The sequence below is a fragment of the Dermacentor albipictus genome, chromosome 3 (assembly GCF_038994185.2).
Source record: "Dermacentor albipictus isolate Rhodes 1998 colony chromosome 3, USDA_Dalb.pri_finalv2, whole genome shotgun sequence".
Classification (NCBI taxonomy): Eukaryota; Metazoa; Arthropoda; class Arachnida; order Ixodida; family Ixodidae; genus Dermacentor; species Dermacentor albipictus.
In genome coordinates this window covers 100,772,537-100,787,343 of record NC_091823.1, presented here as the reverse complement: position 1 = coordinate 100,787,343, position 14,807 = coordinate 100,772,537, and the positions used below count along the sequence as shown (strand labels likewise).

At 40.2% G+C, this 14,807-nt stretch overlaps 1 protein-coding gene across 3 annotated transcripts in view; it reads right to left on the bottom strand.

The window, feature by feature from the left end:
* The window catches only part of LOC139057485 (myelin regulatory factor-like protein), a 147,007-nt gene that overhangs the window by 9,105 nt on the left and 123,095 nt on the right, over positions 1-14,807 (bottom strand). For all 3 annotated transcript variants that reach the window (XM_070535816.1, XM_070535818.1, XM_070535817.1), the window contains exons 16-21: positions 12,437-12,603; positions 11,341-11,463; positions 9,787-9,870; positions 5,572-5,690; positions 3,873-4,033; positions 243-393 (exon numbers count right to left, since the gene is read on the bottom strand). In XM_070535816.1, coding sequence (XP_070391917.1) covers positions 243-393; positions 3,873-4,033; positions 5,572-5,690; positions 9,787-9,870; positions 11,341-11,463; positions 12,437-12,603 — 805 coding nt within the window. The remainder of the gene's footprint in view (positions 1-242; positions 394-3,872; positions 4,034-5,571; positions 5,691-9,786; positions 9,871-11,340; positions 11,464-12,436; positions 12,604-14,807) is intronic.

The following is a 14,807-nucleotide window of genomic DNA, read 5'->3' as shown; positions in this document are numbered from 1 at the left end:
ATCATCCTTATTGTCTTTTCAAATGTGATAGACCTGCTCTCAGTTAATAAGAACTGTTCTGTAGCAATATAAAGAGTTAGCATGTTTGAAATGGCACATTGTAAATGCATCTAAACAATTATTTTTGGTTTTACAAAGGGCACCTCTTCACAGAGTTTCTAACAGGTCGCGGTTCATGCACGATGTGTCTGGACTACAAATGAAAGCACAGTTCAGCATAATGTAATCGCATCTCTCATTACCTGACGACTTGGAGGCCTCGGTGGCAGTAACAACTGCAGGCCCCACCCTTTGAGCATTGCTGTCTTGAGATTCAGGAATAGCAGCCACACAGCAGTGGGCAGTACATGATGCCAGCACGCCATCTAGGCACTCTGGGGGTGTACCAATCACCTGCAGCAAGTCCAGTGGTCAGCCTGATGAGTTGCTACCAAATGTGCACTGATATGTTCCAGATGCAGATATGGTCAAGATGAAAAGTCAGTCAACCTTTGGAACAACCTCTGCATGTGTCTCTCATTAAATGTTTCATTTTCTCTTATTTTTCATGTCCTTGTGCATGCGGCAGTTAATTTCAATTCACTGATATGAAGGTGACAACATGTGACCAGATGAACTACATAAGACAATTTCTGAGACGCCCTATTTGTTCTTGATCATTTTTTACAGGTTCTAACTGTCTGCTAATGGCAATGTCTTTAGTGATACAAACACACCGGTATGTTTCATGTGAAAATATACAATATGCGCAGAGTTAACTGCATGTGATTGCAATGCACTGTTTGCTGCAGTGAATAAGTTTTGATATATGCATGAACCAAAGTATAAGCATAATGTACATGAGTTGACTTCCCTGTATGCATAATTCTAGGAATGTGTGAATAGTAGTTATTGGGATCGAGTCAAATATGAATCGAATAGTGCCAGAATCGAATAGAATAGAATACTGTTCACTTTTCAAATAGCTTTCGAATAACGAACAGCCATTATCACAAATAATATAATCGATGTTCACATCCCAGTAATCTTAAGTTTCTGTCGTGGCATAGTATGTTATGAAGTGTTGTTTTAAAAGCACAAATGGAGCATTAGAAGCAAACAAATAGTTCGTTCAAATGCACAGGGCTCTTCAGAGTGTGCAAATTATTGCTGTACAGCCTGTAAAGTATGGTCACCTAATTGATGTAACCTGTTCTACTATGCAACCTGTTCTACTATGTAACCTGTTCTACTACGCCTATACTATGGCCGTCGGGATCAAAATTTACCATACTTTGGCTCCGATTGTATGTTTATTTAGGTGCAGTTGATGTTTCGAAATATCCAAAAGGTATTGGAAAAATATTTACATTTACCATTTAGTGACTATTTAATTCGAAGACCGAATCAAATAGGACACCATTTGATTCGTTATTTGAAAGTTTTGAATATTCGCACATTCCTAATAATTACCTGATTTGTGCAACTGCCTATATGCCAAGAAACAGCTGTATTGTCAAGCTTCTCAATGTTGTAACCCTTTTATGGCTACTCCTTCCTTTCACATGGATGAAAGACTGAATCTGGATGAACTGCACCTCAATTAAGTTCACTAATTGAAGTGTGCACAAAACATTACCCAGCTTACTGTCACTGAAGATATGGAACTTCACTATGGGAAGCAGATTTAAAAATGTAAACAAAATGATAAAGATTGTAAAAGAATACAAGAGGAATGTATGCCAATATGTTTACTTTCTAATACCTGTATAACTCAAAACAAATTCTTTGGGAGTGTTTCTGCAGCTCACATTCAGAAAATTTTAACCACCATGTTGAATGAAAGAGGCGTAGAAGCAAAAATGATATCAAGTTATGCGGAAGAAATTTCTTCTGACAGTTTTGGTAGCAACACATACTTAGCATCAGTAAGGCGAAATGTTACCAGACTCAGCTTCTGCCTATAAAGTGCATATTTTTGTGGTCCCTTGTAAGTAAGCCTGATATATATGAAAGGACCAAATTTACCTCTGAAAGGATCCATAAAGGCAAAAGAATTCACGTAGAAATATCTCTGGGAGTTGTCTAGTATGTGTAATCATTGTGCCACTTGCTCATCTCCATGCAGCCCGGTGTCATTATCAATGTTATGAAACTTGATCTGACCAACATAAACGATAGCGCTGTGACACAAACTAGCATAACATAGCAGCTAAGGTTTACTGCAAGCATAAGCAGCCTGAAATAATAATAATGAAGCCTGATTATCATTATTGGCTGCAATGAATTTTTTAATTCGAGAACTTTGATATGACCAGTTGAACAATGCCATTAAATCTAACTACAGTGATTGATTACAGTCCTGAAAATACCTGTGTGGGTTTCGCACCAAAAATTAACTTGGTCAATAAGGAAACTGCAACTGCAGACATCGAATCTTTTGGAGACAACAGGTTGCTCGAGAAAATGAACAAAGATATGGTCATCCACATATCAGCACAACGTACCAGTGAATGCCATTCACTCCTGCAAATCCCAGCTTCAAGGAGTCAGAAGGTAACATAGAGAGGGCGCAACACTTCTGCATGTCGTATCAGTAAGGTGTATACTAAAGAAAAATTAAGTAATAATTGCCAAGCTGCGTTTTTTTGCATGCTCAAATGCTATTTAAATACAGTAGAATCTCGCTAAACGGAATCTCAAGGGAATGGCGAAATGTGTTCTGGTTAACAGGTGTTCTGCTTACTAAGGAAGATGTGCGGAAAGAGAGAAAAGCTTAACAATACGAAAGGCAAAGAGGGTGGCCTGAGGTATACATTCCTCTGGCCAGCTACTCTGCACTGGAGAAAGAGAATAAAAAAAAAGGAGCGTGATGAGTGATGATAATGCGGTCGACAGCTACTGGATGGACTAGGCGTCACTCGCTTGGTTTCAAGTTACACACTGTCAACCTATAAAAACAAAAACTTAGCTCTTACTTCTCCAGTCAATGGCCTAATAACGTGCAGTTGTACAGGGGGAGTTGAAATAATCGAACAACGCACTGTATGGTGTCTGAAATTCCAGTTGTCCTTATTTTGGTTGCCTATGAGACGCATTGCAGCACTGCAAGGCTGCCCAGTTCTGTACATAAAGTGCATCAAAATTATATCAAATTTTTGTGAGCTCAAGTCTGCCACTGCTCTTTAAAAATAGATTTCTGTGTAGAAGACAGGTGTCGCAAAATATATACTTCATATCCTGCCTCTTTCTGAAAAAATGTTTTAGAGCTTGCTTCTGCGGTTCCATTTGCAGAGTTGGGAAAGTTTTGGTCAGGATTAACACAAGTTTTTTTTCCATTACCTTAATACAAAACCTACCAATTTAGAGGCTGTTGTTTCATTTAAGCGGCAATTCTCTATAAGCAGTTTCCATTTACCAAGATGTTACTGTATTGTTTCATTATCTGTTGAGCACAGCTTGCCAGTTATAAGCAGTAAATACGATTTTACCAGCCCTCATTCCATATTTTTTGCAATCATAGATCCAGCCCTGTTCTCTGGTTACCTTGTTTTCTTGTCAAAGCTGCAGTCTCACTAAAGAATTTCAACATCTCTGAGCGCTAAGATATCATTTTAGTTTGACTTAGTGTCTGTATTCAGTGTTCATTTCATGTGGTAGAAAGGAAAGCAGCACAGGCTCACAAAACTGTTCCAATGCTTTCGAATATTGGCAAAGCATGCCTAATGTAAAAGCTTAGCTTTTCAAATGTATGAGATGTACTCCAGCTGTTTAGCATTATCTTCAACCTTCAGTGTTCAAGATTTGCACAGAGCTGCAATTTTATAAATTCACAGTGAGACATTGCAGTTCTTCATTGCTTCCAAAAAATGTGGAGAACAGGCAGGCCTTACCTTGGGCTGCAGGATGGGCACAGAAGTTGTGGCCAAGGGAGGCGTAGGTGTGGTTGGTGGCTGCGTCCATCGTGTTGCTGAGCCAGCAGCATTGGAAGGTATGGGCACCGCATTGCTTGAGTCTGTTCCTTTCCGTCTTGAGGTGGGTGGCAGTTTGGGCTCTGATGAGAGAAATAGACATGTGTGAAGCAAATGCCAGTTCTTGTGGATGCGATCCTAGTACAAAGTGAGTGCTTTACATACTCTGATGAGTGACAAAGAAAAATACTAGAAGATGACGTCACTTGCAGAACGAAGATGAGGAGGAAGCCAAAGCTGCAGAATCAGCAAGCCGAAGCAAAGAGAAAAAGTCACTGTTTCGCCCAACAGGCGAAGCACTGATTGTGACAGAAAATTAATAGACAGCTATACAAAGTAAGGTTAGTCATTTTAACTGCTGCACAAACTGCTGTAAACATTCACCTACTACTAACTAAATGACAAACACATTGCACGCACAGACAAACATGAACACACCTCACTCTATGACCATGGACACATGCTGTCAGAGTGCTACCACGATGAAGAGTGGCAGCAGTGGCAAGCGAATCCCCTTTCATGTTGACACTCGCTTCAATGTTAACTAGGTGCAAGAGATCACAGTGCACATAAAAAAATAAGCCATATCTGGTTGACTAGCCTTCGAGCCTAGTTCAGATTGCCTCCAAGATAGGGCACGCGTGGCTGCACTCAGCTGCCGCAACTGGAGTCGACGAGAAGAAGCACACCAAGAGGAGATGCGCGCACCGCCCAGCCTTCCTCCCTGGCAAGCGCAAGTAGAAACCGCCACATCAAGCCACCATACTTCTTGGCTCACTCTCACAAGCTTTCACTCACACCTACAGCATATGGCATGCAGCAGCGATGTTATCGTAGTTGTACTTTATACGGAACATTAAAGCGATGGTGGAGATTCACCTGGGGTGTCCCTATAATTGTTCACCTGGGGTGTCCCTAGAGCTCATGACAAGAAACATGGCAGCATGCAAGGAGCAAGGAGATATGGCTGATAAGGATCGGACAATGTAGACAGGTTATAGAAAGTAAGATTGTACATGCAAGCGCTGCCTTCCCAGTGCTGTTGGCCAAGGCCTTCGTGAGCTGGTCTGTGCTCTCCCTGCCTCAACACATGTCGCCCAAAATTTCCAGTATGGTGACCTGGCTCCATGAGCCACGTCATCAAATTGACATGACAAAGAAAACAAAGTCATGACAAAGAAAACTGACAGAAACAAAGTTGCCACATATCTCACATGCTTTTGTTGTAAGCATGAGTGCACTCTCATGTACAGCTCATGCAATAGAGATGGCAGCATCTTTTGTTTACACACCACGAACCTTTCTTCTGTCATCGGCAACATTGCACCACTGTCTCTCCAAACCAAAGAGGTTAATTGTTAAGAAATGAATCAAAAGCATGAATTAATCAGAGGCACTCTTGTTCTCGGCTGCATCACTGTTTTCTTTAGCTAACAAAAGCACAAGTCAAGTAGATGCTGTCATAGCACACGTTACTGTTAACAACCAGATTTTTTTAGTTCTTTAATTCCAAGCCCAATTTTGTGAGCTGGAGATCTCTTGCTGCAAAAGTCAGAACTTGTCGAAACTTTAAACCTTATGTGAATCTAAAGAGAGCATCTTTGCACAAGTATGGCCTTACCATTTTCATCATGAAGTTTGGTTGAGTCTGCTGGGTCCTTGTACTTAGTGGCATTGTCGACAGAGTTGCTGTGTCCTTTTGTACCCTGTTCCGCTTGGCTGCTACTGTTTACAGGCACTCTAAAAGTTTATGCAAGAAATATGAGCATAGTTGACCAGTGCATGTACCATAATTTTAGAGTCTAAACTCTGCGTAGGCTCTGTAACAGTCAATTTGGCTAAAACTAAAGACTTTTTGTCATGTTGTCCACACATGGCACACAATCTGCATGGTCAACTCCACAGCCTATAATATTCTAAAAGATCTATACAGCAGCGAGCGCTAGTCCCCACTTGTATAATCAGTCACCCACGTTATGGCAACAGTGCACAGAGTGGCTGTGTCAATTCATCCCAGTGAGAATTGCGCTTAGCATACCAATTGGGTGGATTATACAACTACAGTGAAGCCTCATTAAACTGTACCTGCTTAAAAGTAGTTTCGTTTTAAAAGTAGTAAAGTCAAATTCCCGACTCAGCGGCCATTGAACACAATGTGTTTTGCATCCGCATAAACAGTACCAGCTTATTGTTTGCGTATCAGTTAACCCGTAGTGTTTCCACTTTTCGTCGCATAAACACGGTGGTGCGTCGTCTCTACCGGGCGGCCCGGCAGAACAACAAGCCTCAGAGATCAGAACAACAGCCTTCAAGCGGTCTGTGCGTTTGCGTGTGAAGTGACATAACATCATCTCAGTGCCGTGCCAGAGAGCGTTGTGGCATCGTGCAAACAAGTACTCGTGTCATGCTGAAGCTCGGATAAAAAGACGCCAGGTGCTCAGCATAGAAGGAAAATCAGACAACATTCGTGCTATCGAACGCGACACGAAGAAGTCAGCGCTGGCACATGACAGGGATCTACTGTTGACTACGGTGTATGGCATTTGGAATGTGAAAAAGTTTCTTGGCAGCGCTGCTGTGACCGCGAAGAGATGTCGGCTACGAGGTTCGACTTTTCGCCATCGTTGCCTCTATTGTTGCCAACGTGTCGACTAGCGACAGTGATGAGGACGACATGGAAAGCGACAGCACGGACGATTCAGGTCTGACAGTGGCAGAAGCTGCGCATTATATCAGCCTCATGAATGCAATTGTCACGACGAGAACAGCACCCTGCAATAAAAAAGGTTCCCCGTGACTTCTGCAGCGCTGCCGCCTGCGTGCATGGTGAATGTGCAACAACAACGAGGAATCTGCCATTCGAGTGTTTGCCGAGAAGAGGGGGCTGGCTGAAAAGCTGGCTCGCAGCCTCAGTAAGTTTGTGGCTGCTGTCGTCACTGCTAGGTCGCCGTGGCATCAAACGAAAATAACACTTTTGTTGAGCGAAGTGAATAAATACTGCATGTCTTTTTCCCCTTTTATCGCACTCTCTCTGAGTTCCGTTTTTGACAGGTAAGTGGGTGATCTCATGCTATTTCACTTATGCAGCACTAACGTTTAGTATGTACCTTTTCCGAGCTCTGACCAACCACGGCTTAATGAGGTTTCACTATACAACTAGTTAATTATTTCATTGTCCAGGTAGTGATCATAGTGTCTCTCACAGGTTTTTCAATGCCACTTGATATGCTTACTGATGGTATTTGGCTCCTAAAAGTTAGTTTTGTAATGGTTAAAGTCACTCACTGCCTTAACGGTTCCTATTGAGAGGAAAGCTGCATTAAGTAGTTCAAAACGCCACATTTAACAGGGAACTTGTAGTTCTTTAATTTGGCTCTTTTAGCTTTAGCATTTTTTTTCTCATGTTTCATTAGACCAAGTGATACAAGTAACGAGAATCGTCATCCTTGGCTTGATATCAGTTTGACAGCAACTTCCACCAGCCTGCACCAATCGTCATCAGTTTCTTCAACTATGCCTCTCGTGTGCTAGAAAAACCAGTGGAGCTTTAAATAAAATGCTGCACGGCGTCTTTAAGGTTCAGCAGGCACATGTCTGTGGGCCACTGTTGTTATACTATGGAGATGAGGGAGATGGGCTTTTCTTGTACATATTGCTTTTGGAAATCAATGCTAGATCCACTGTGCTCACAGACAGATAAAATAGGCAACTGAACAGTCTACAGGTTTTCCCGCTCAATTTAATCCAATCGCCAGTCAATTTAATCCAAGTGCCAGTCAATTTAATCCAAGTGGCAGTGAGTTTAATCCCCGCGCCACTCAATTTAATCCAAGCACCACTCAATTTAACCTAAATGCCAGCCAAAATAATCCAAACACCAATGAATTTAATCCAGGCATAACGGAATTCAAGAATATTCAAATTTCAAGACTTCTGAAAATTTGTGAACACATTATGAGCTAATACCTTGAAAATGAAACAGCGAGGTGAGAGACCAGAAGCTATCCTGCTACGTGACTAACGACAACTTTTGGAAGTTTTTATTTTCTACTTTGTTGAGCGACACAGCAGATGACAATTCTCGGAATAGATTGAGAAGAAACGTCAGCATGAGTTTGTTGAATTAATGATACACATGCAATTTGGTCATGGCTATCAAACGAAACAATAACGAGTGATTCGATGATAATCACTAGGCCCTCGACGGGAGGCTTCTGTCGCTAGCGAATACGATTCACTGTTCTACTGCAATATCCGCAGCCTCTAATCGAACACCTTGTCATCGATACCACCAAAACACTCATGAATAACATTTATTTGCATAATTCACCTAACTGATATGGTCGAGTCACTAGTGAGCACAACTGAAATATAATGCACAGTTCAGGGTTCTCGCTGTTTTGCACAACATAACTTCAAATATATCCAATAAAATGCAATGAAACGAGTGACTCACTATGCCTATTATAAGCTCGTATGCTTAAGTCACTGGTGAATATTATTCACCCATTTTACTATCACTGAGGCAGCTTTCACTCGTGAGTGTCGTCAGTAGTATCAATCAAGCTGTAGCAAGACCTCTGTGACCATATAAGGAACCAATTGCACACCTGCTAACATTAAGGTTTGAAAAATACTACAGTTGAAGCCAAAAAATACTAAAAAAGTAATAAAGAATACTAAAATGTTTTAACGTATTACTCGTGATGTTGACTGTTCATTAAAAAAAATCCGAGACTGTATTGTAGGGAGCCTGTGAACAGGCACAGTGCTCTATAGTCACAGCATGAATAATCTGAACTACAGGCAATCATAAATGTTGAAGAAGTCTCTGTCTCTATTGTTCAGATATAAAATTATGGGCATTTTATGACTGCCTTGTAGGATAATATGTTTATGAAAGGGAAAAATTGGTAATCCACCCGACTATCACTCTGTAGCAATCCACCCGACTGTAGGGATCCTCACACAAAAATTAACATTAAAAACCTTGAAAGAATTCAAAGAAAAGCAGTACGATTTATTTACAGTAAATTTAAGGCTACTGACTCCCCCACTGCATTACTAACCGATAATGGCATTGAACTATTACAAATTTGAAGAAAGAAAAGTCGGCCAGAGTTTCTTTCAAGCATAATTAATTATAGGCTAGCCTTAGACACCGCAAGATATATATCCCCCTTGATAAACAGACCCACTCGACACCACTACCCTCATTCTCTAACATCCATTTTCGCAAGAACTGACACTTTTCGGTATTCTTTTTTTCCACAAACAATAGATGATTGGAATAAACTAACTGAAGCATACCTCCCAGCGCCCGTGAGCTGTATACCATTTGTGTAAATAATCTTGTCATTTCGTGCATGAAATATAGTTATTGTAATCAAGCTTAAAATTTTGTTAATTGTCTACCTTATGACCAACAATTTGTGTGAAAAACGTGTTACACACTTGTTTCACCTTGTTCTTCTGTATATATAATCTTTTGTATTTTGCTCACCCTGCTTGGACTTCTTGTCCGCAGTATTGTATAAATAAATAAATGAAGCTACAATCGTAGCCTTTGCAGCTTTGTGCTACAGTCAGGTGGATGACAGTTTTTTCCTTTTCATAAGCTTTCCCTCATCTTATGCTTACGGGCTTCTGAAGAACTGATTTGCCAGTTATATTTATATAATGTACTATAAACATAATAAACTATAACATATTTTGTCTATGAGCATAGCAAGAAGACCAGCAACTAAGCACTGTGCTGGTAACTTTGCATTGCCACCATGCTAACTTTGAGCGTATACCTGGCTATAGAAGTAATGCATAATACTGGAGTACTTACACATGACGATTGATTGAACTACTCGCTACCAAATCATTCCTTCGCTGCCATTCGAGAATGTACAATGATGCCATGGCAGCCAGGCTGAAAATGTTGAATAGTACAGATTTGTTCAAGACTTCAAACATAGCCAAGGGCAGGCATAAAGGCCAACAGAATAAGAATGTGATTGACATGCTGCCACAGAATGATAACGGCAAAGGTTTCAACAGGCTAACATTAGATACTGCATGCACTTAAGATATACACACAAGATTAGCCTCAACTTGAGAACTTGTTACACGACAAGCCTATCCTCGCACAGGATTTACCAATTCATTCAACCACATCCAAAGGCCTCAAGAACCTTCTTGGACACATTAAGAATGGTAGATATGACAAATTCTGAAAAATATGAAATGATTCAAGGCTAAGTGCCTCGTGACTAGGCTACCACAGTTATTTGTATTTAAGCTACGTACAAGGTTGTTTTATAATAGAAAGTTTTGTTCACCCACACGAAAAATTTGGTTCCTTGACTAGTAAGTCTCTCAAAGAGTGTTCCACACCAAATAAACATCAAGAAACAATGGAAAGCAGTAATAAAACACAGACAAACTATCATATGCAAATACCTAACACAAACTGTAACTAATAATTGCTAACAGGACACATGGTATTAGATTCCTGGTTACCTTGCAAGCTATGCGATTTGTGAATACATTTGCTAGAGAAGAATGGAATGCTGGCTGAAACATTGCATTCAATTCAATTAAAATGTTTTTAAAAAGTGCCCACACGCATTACTTAGAAATGGGCTCTCATTTCTTTTTATTATTAATATATGATAAAGTAATTTAAGCTGGCTCCATTTTCATTTAACATTATTTTTGGTGTTTCATTTTTGTACAAAGCCTAATCATATTGTTACGGGGATGTTAGGAGTATATAAATAGGATTGCGAATAGGAGTGTATTGGATAATCTTGTTAACAGAGGAACATGTAGAGAGAGCAAGAAGCAAAGATAATTTAAGACAATAACAATGTCATTTTCATATATAGAGGGGCAGGTTGTTTAATTTGCATTAGGAAATGGTGAGAAAGAAGAGTAGTACAGTGGCTCAGCTCATTATCTCTACCCTGAGTGAGTGAAATATGCCATTTACATGCTATTTAAGCGCTGCATATTGCAGTGTGGCTATCACTGTTCATGGCTTCAAGACTGTCTCAAAACATCTTTCTACGTGAACACTGCCAAAAATTCCTCTGCCTGCACAAAAGTTCCTCAAACTATTCAATGAAGAGAACATGCTGTTTGAACAACAAATTTGCAAAGTATTGCTTGAGTATGAAAGACTACGATTTGCTCAAGAGCTTGTGTGCATGAGCACGTAGAAATTGTACAGCGATAAATTTTCGATGAATAGCATTAAATACTTAAACAATTTCCTGGAAAGCATGAATTCCTAATTGCTCGGAGATATGAAGGTGTGATCATGATGACTTTTCTTAATAACATGGAGAAGTCATAATTGGAAAGTTTAACATGACTCGACCAGGGTTTCGCCACTCACCAGAATGCCATGACAAGTATGAGAATGGTTATGGTCCCTTGAACAAGCTTGTTGCTGCAGAAAGGCCTTTCCTGTTTCTTCTTGCCCCTCAATGCATTCCTCCTTGAGGGGAAGGAACTGCGACTGTTCGCAGAAAAGAATGATCAAAAGAGTGTTTTAAAGGTAATTGAATGATACGATAACACCACTAACAAAGCATAATTCCGTCAAAGAAGTATTGACACATAATTTGGTGATTGTACAAACTCTAACGCATGCTCCCTGCACGTAAAATTACATTGAGCAAGATTGGGAAACACTTCCAATTGATAGGGTAATCTTGAAATGCCGAACCGGGCATCATCGGCCTTATTGTGATGTCGTGACACAGAGCAAAATGTGCTGATGTCATGTAATATTAAGGCTAGATATAATAGTAGTGTTTACACAAAAAAATTACCAGGAGTGCTTCTGTCATTTCATCAAGCTGTGCATGTGTATGCGGCAGCTGCAGTGATAACAACAAAGAAACAAGACAGTGCCTTGAGATGAGATGACAAACCCACCTCCTAGATACCGATACTGAAACTGCTTCACGAAACCAAGTATCACAGTAAATTAATTAGGTGTTCTGGTGCTTTCCAGTATTTTTTTTCTAAAGTTTAGAGGGCTTGGATCTTTATTTAATGCAAAATAATGACTAGCTGAAAATGTAATGCCAGTACTCCTTTCAATGCTATTTGAGAACAACAGACTGAATAATTAAAATTGATGAGGAACTTTTTCTCAAAAGCCTGTTTAATGCAGGCCCCATGTGCATAAAGATGAATAATTTTGTAAATTAAAGAACTAAAGCCAAACTAGCCTAAGGCTCAGGATTCAGACACTATAGAAATATTTGTGTAAATATTGCAATACAGTCTAAACAAAACATCACAAGATGAAACAGTATTGTAGCCCTAAATAAGTTTAGAGCTTTTGTTCTCTGTACATTTTTTTCCAGTCACAATACAATGATAAGTATGTGTGTGCATTGTCTAGTTTACAATACATCCAACGCTTCAGATTGAAACAGTTTGGGAGAGGATTCGCAAATGTCTTTTCTTTTAAAACTCACCTGACAACTGTGCTATTACTGCTGGAACAGGACCTGACACTGTCAACCCGTTTGATTTTGTTGAGTGCACGGTTCATCTTTTCCAGCTCATCAATTCGAGTCCCAAGGCTGTCGGTCACCTTGCAGAGTTCTTTGACAGCCCCAACATTTTCCATGAAAATGCGCTCCTGTGAAATAAAGAAAACATACAGGATAAGATTGCTGAGCTATTGGGGCATCTGCCAATCAACTTCAAGAGAAAAGCAGAACTAGTAGTTACATACTGCTGTTTAGTATGTTTTAAGCAATAAATACCATAATACATGACACTAGACACGAAAATATATCATCCTTGGTATACAATGGGGCAAAGTGGGAAAGAGCTCAGTAAAAGCAGCGATGCCCTGTAAAAATTGGATCCAGCTGTCACCAGAAGACGAAAACCTTATACAGTCAAACCTTGAGATTACAAACATGGATATTCAGACTTATTGGCTATAACAAAGTAAATATAAAATTTTGAATTTTTGACAATATCAACATCACCTTCCAAAGTTGCCTACCGCAGCAGCACTGTTGGATATGACACGCATATGCAAGTCCACCTATATGTAAAGCCATCTATACTACCATTATAAATGTGCTGGTTAGCAGCTCCGTTATCTATGAAATTATGCAATGAAACGACAAACAGTACATAAACATCAAGACTATAAAAAATACAGTTAAACCTCGATATAACAAAGCAGGTAAAATCGGCAATTTGCTTCGTTACATCAAAATTTTTTTGCATTGAAATTCGACGTTTTATGCAAATAGGTACAGTCGCCAATTGACTTTTCTTACACAAAAAGGGGTCGCAAAATTTTTTGAATTAGCAGGGAATTGAAAAAAGTAAATTTGAATCAAAAACATTTTATTTTGATCAATTTGGGAGTCAGTGGCAAATGATACGGTTGCATGCCACGTCGATGTTATCTTCACATCGGTGGCACGAATTAAGCGAAGCCAGCCACGCTTTTGCGTGCACTCCTCCCCTGCGGCTTATAGTGTCGCCCACACTGGAACGACGCTATCACGAAAAGCGCTGGCAGCAGGAAGTGAATGCTTTGTCTGCCTCTCATTCCAACGGGTCACCAAAACTCGAGATTGCGCAACCTCCAATGGTAAACGCACGGGAAGACAGCTTACATGATGCCACGCTGTCTCTGCACGCCCACTCTTTGCACATGCGGTAGATTACCTCTGAAGCAGGATCCGCAGCTGTGTATGCACTCAGCCACCCTTACAGCCATGGCCGAGACGTGCACCAGAAATTGCGACACATACCAACTTACCCCCTCCCACCCCAACCACCCTTTGCGCACGCTTGATCGCGTTACTGTGAGCTCGCTCACCTCCCCATCTTTCCCTTTGCTTATGCAGGCAAGCAGCACTTGTGAAATCACCATCTTCCCTGTCTCACCCTTGCACACTTTTACTCGCACCTAAAGCACAAAGTGTGTGGGCACGATAGGATCTTATTGCACTTGGACTTTATACCAAACATGATGCGGCTCCACTTCGGCGGTCGCTCTTGTCGCGCCACCCACATTTGGAGAGGTGCGTTTGCAAGCAGCCGCTTATAATTAAATCATTTGACCATCTCCATCTGCGGAAGTTTCCTTTTATTGTTTTGACATTCCTATGCAGTGAAAGTGAAATTTTGTTCTACTGAAGTCACACACAAACATACTTCATTATAATGAGGTTCTAAAATATGGTGTTCTATGGACGAGAGATTATGAAAAGTTATGTAATTCGTTATATATATCAGGAATTTCATTATATACTGAAGTTCGTTAAATCTAGGTTTAACTGTATATGCCTTCAAATGCATTATTCCTCTAAAAGCGAATTACTTTCTAGAATCGGTCAGCTATTCACTTGCATTGACGATTATTGTCTGTGGTTTCTGCGCAATTTTCTTTTTGTGTTCATTATCCGAGCTATATTTTATCTGTTTAATGCTGGCTTGCTGATATCTAATGTGTTCCCAGTGAAAACACTTTGTCCATAAGACATCTGAGTCATGTCCCAATGTCTATGCACCATATTGAAAACAAATAAAACATCCGCCGGACATCCAGTTTTGGATATCCTACCATGGCTGTTTCAAGGCTATCTCACATGAACATTTTTTGACATACACGAGAATACTTGTCCTCCAATTGAGGCTTTGTCCGAGTTTCCTCATAAGGGAATTATGTTTTCTCACATATTTGATCAGCAACCCAAAGCTATCATGGCCACAGCTCATGTCAACGTCATACTTTACAAATGTTTTCGCACAACTTACTTTGCCAAAACTTCAATTATAGTTCAATAAGTCACTTGTGCTTGACGAAAGGTC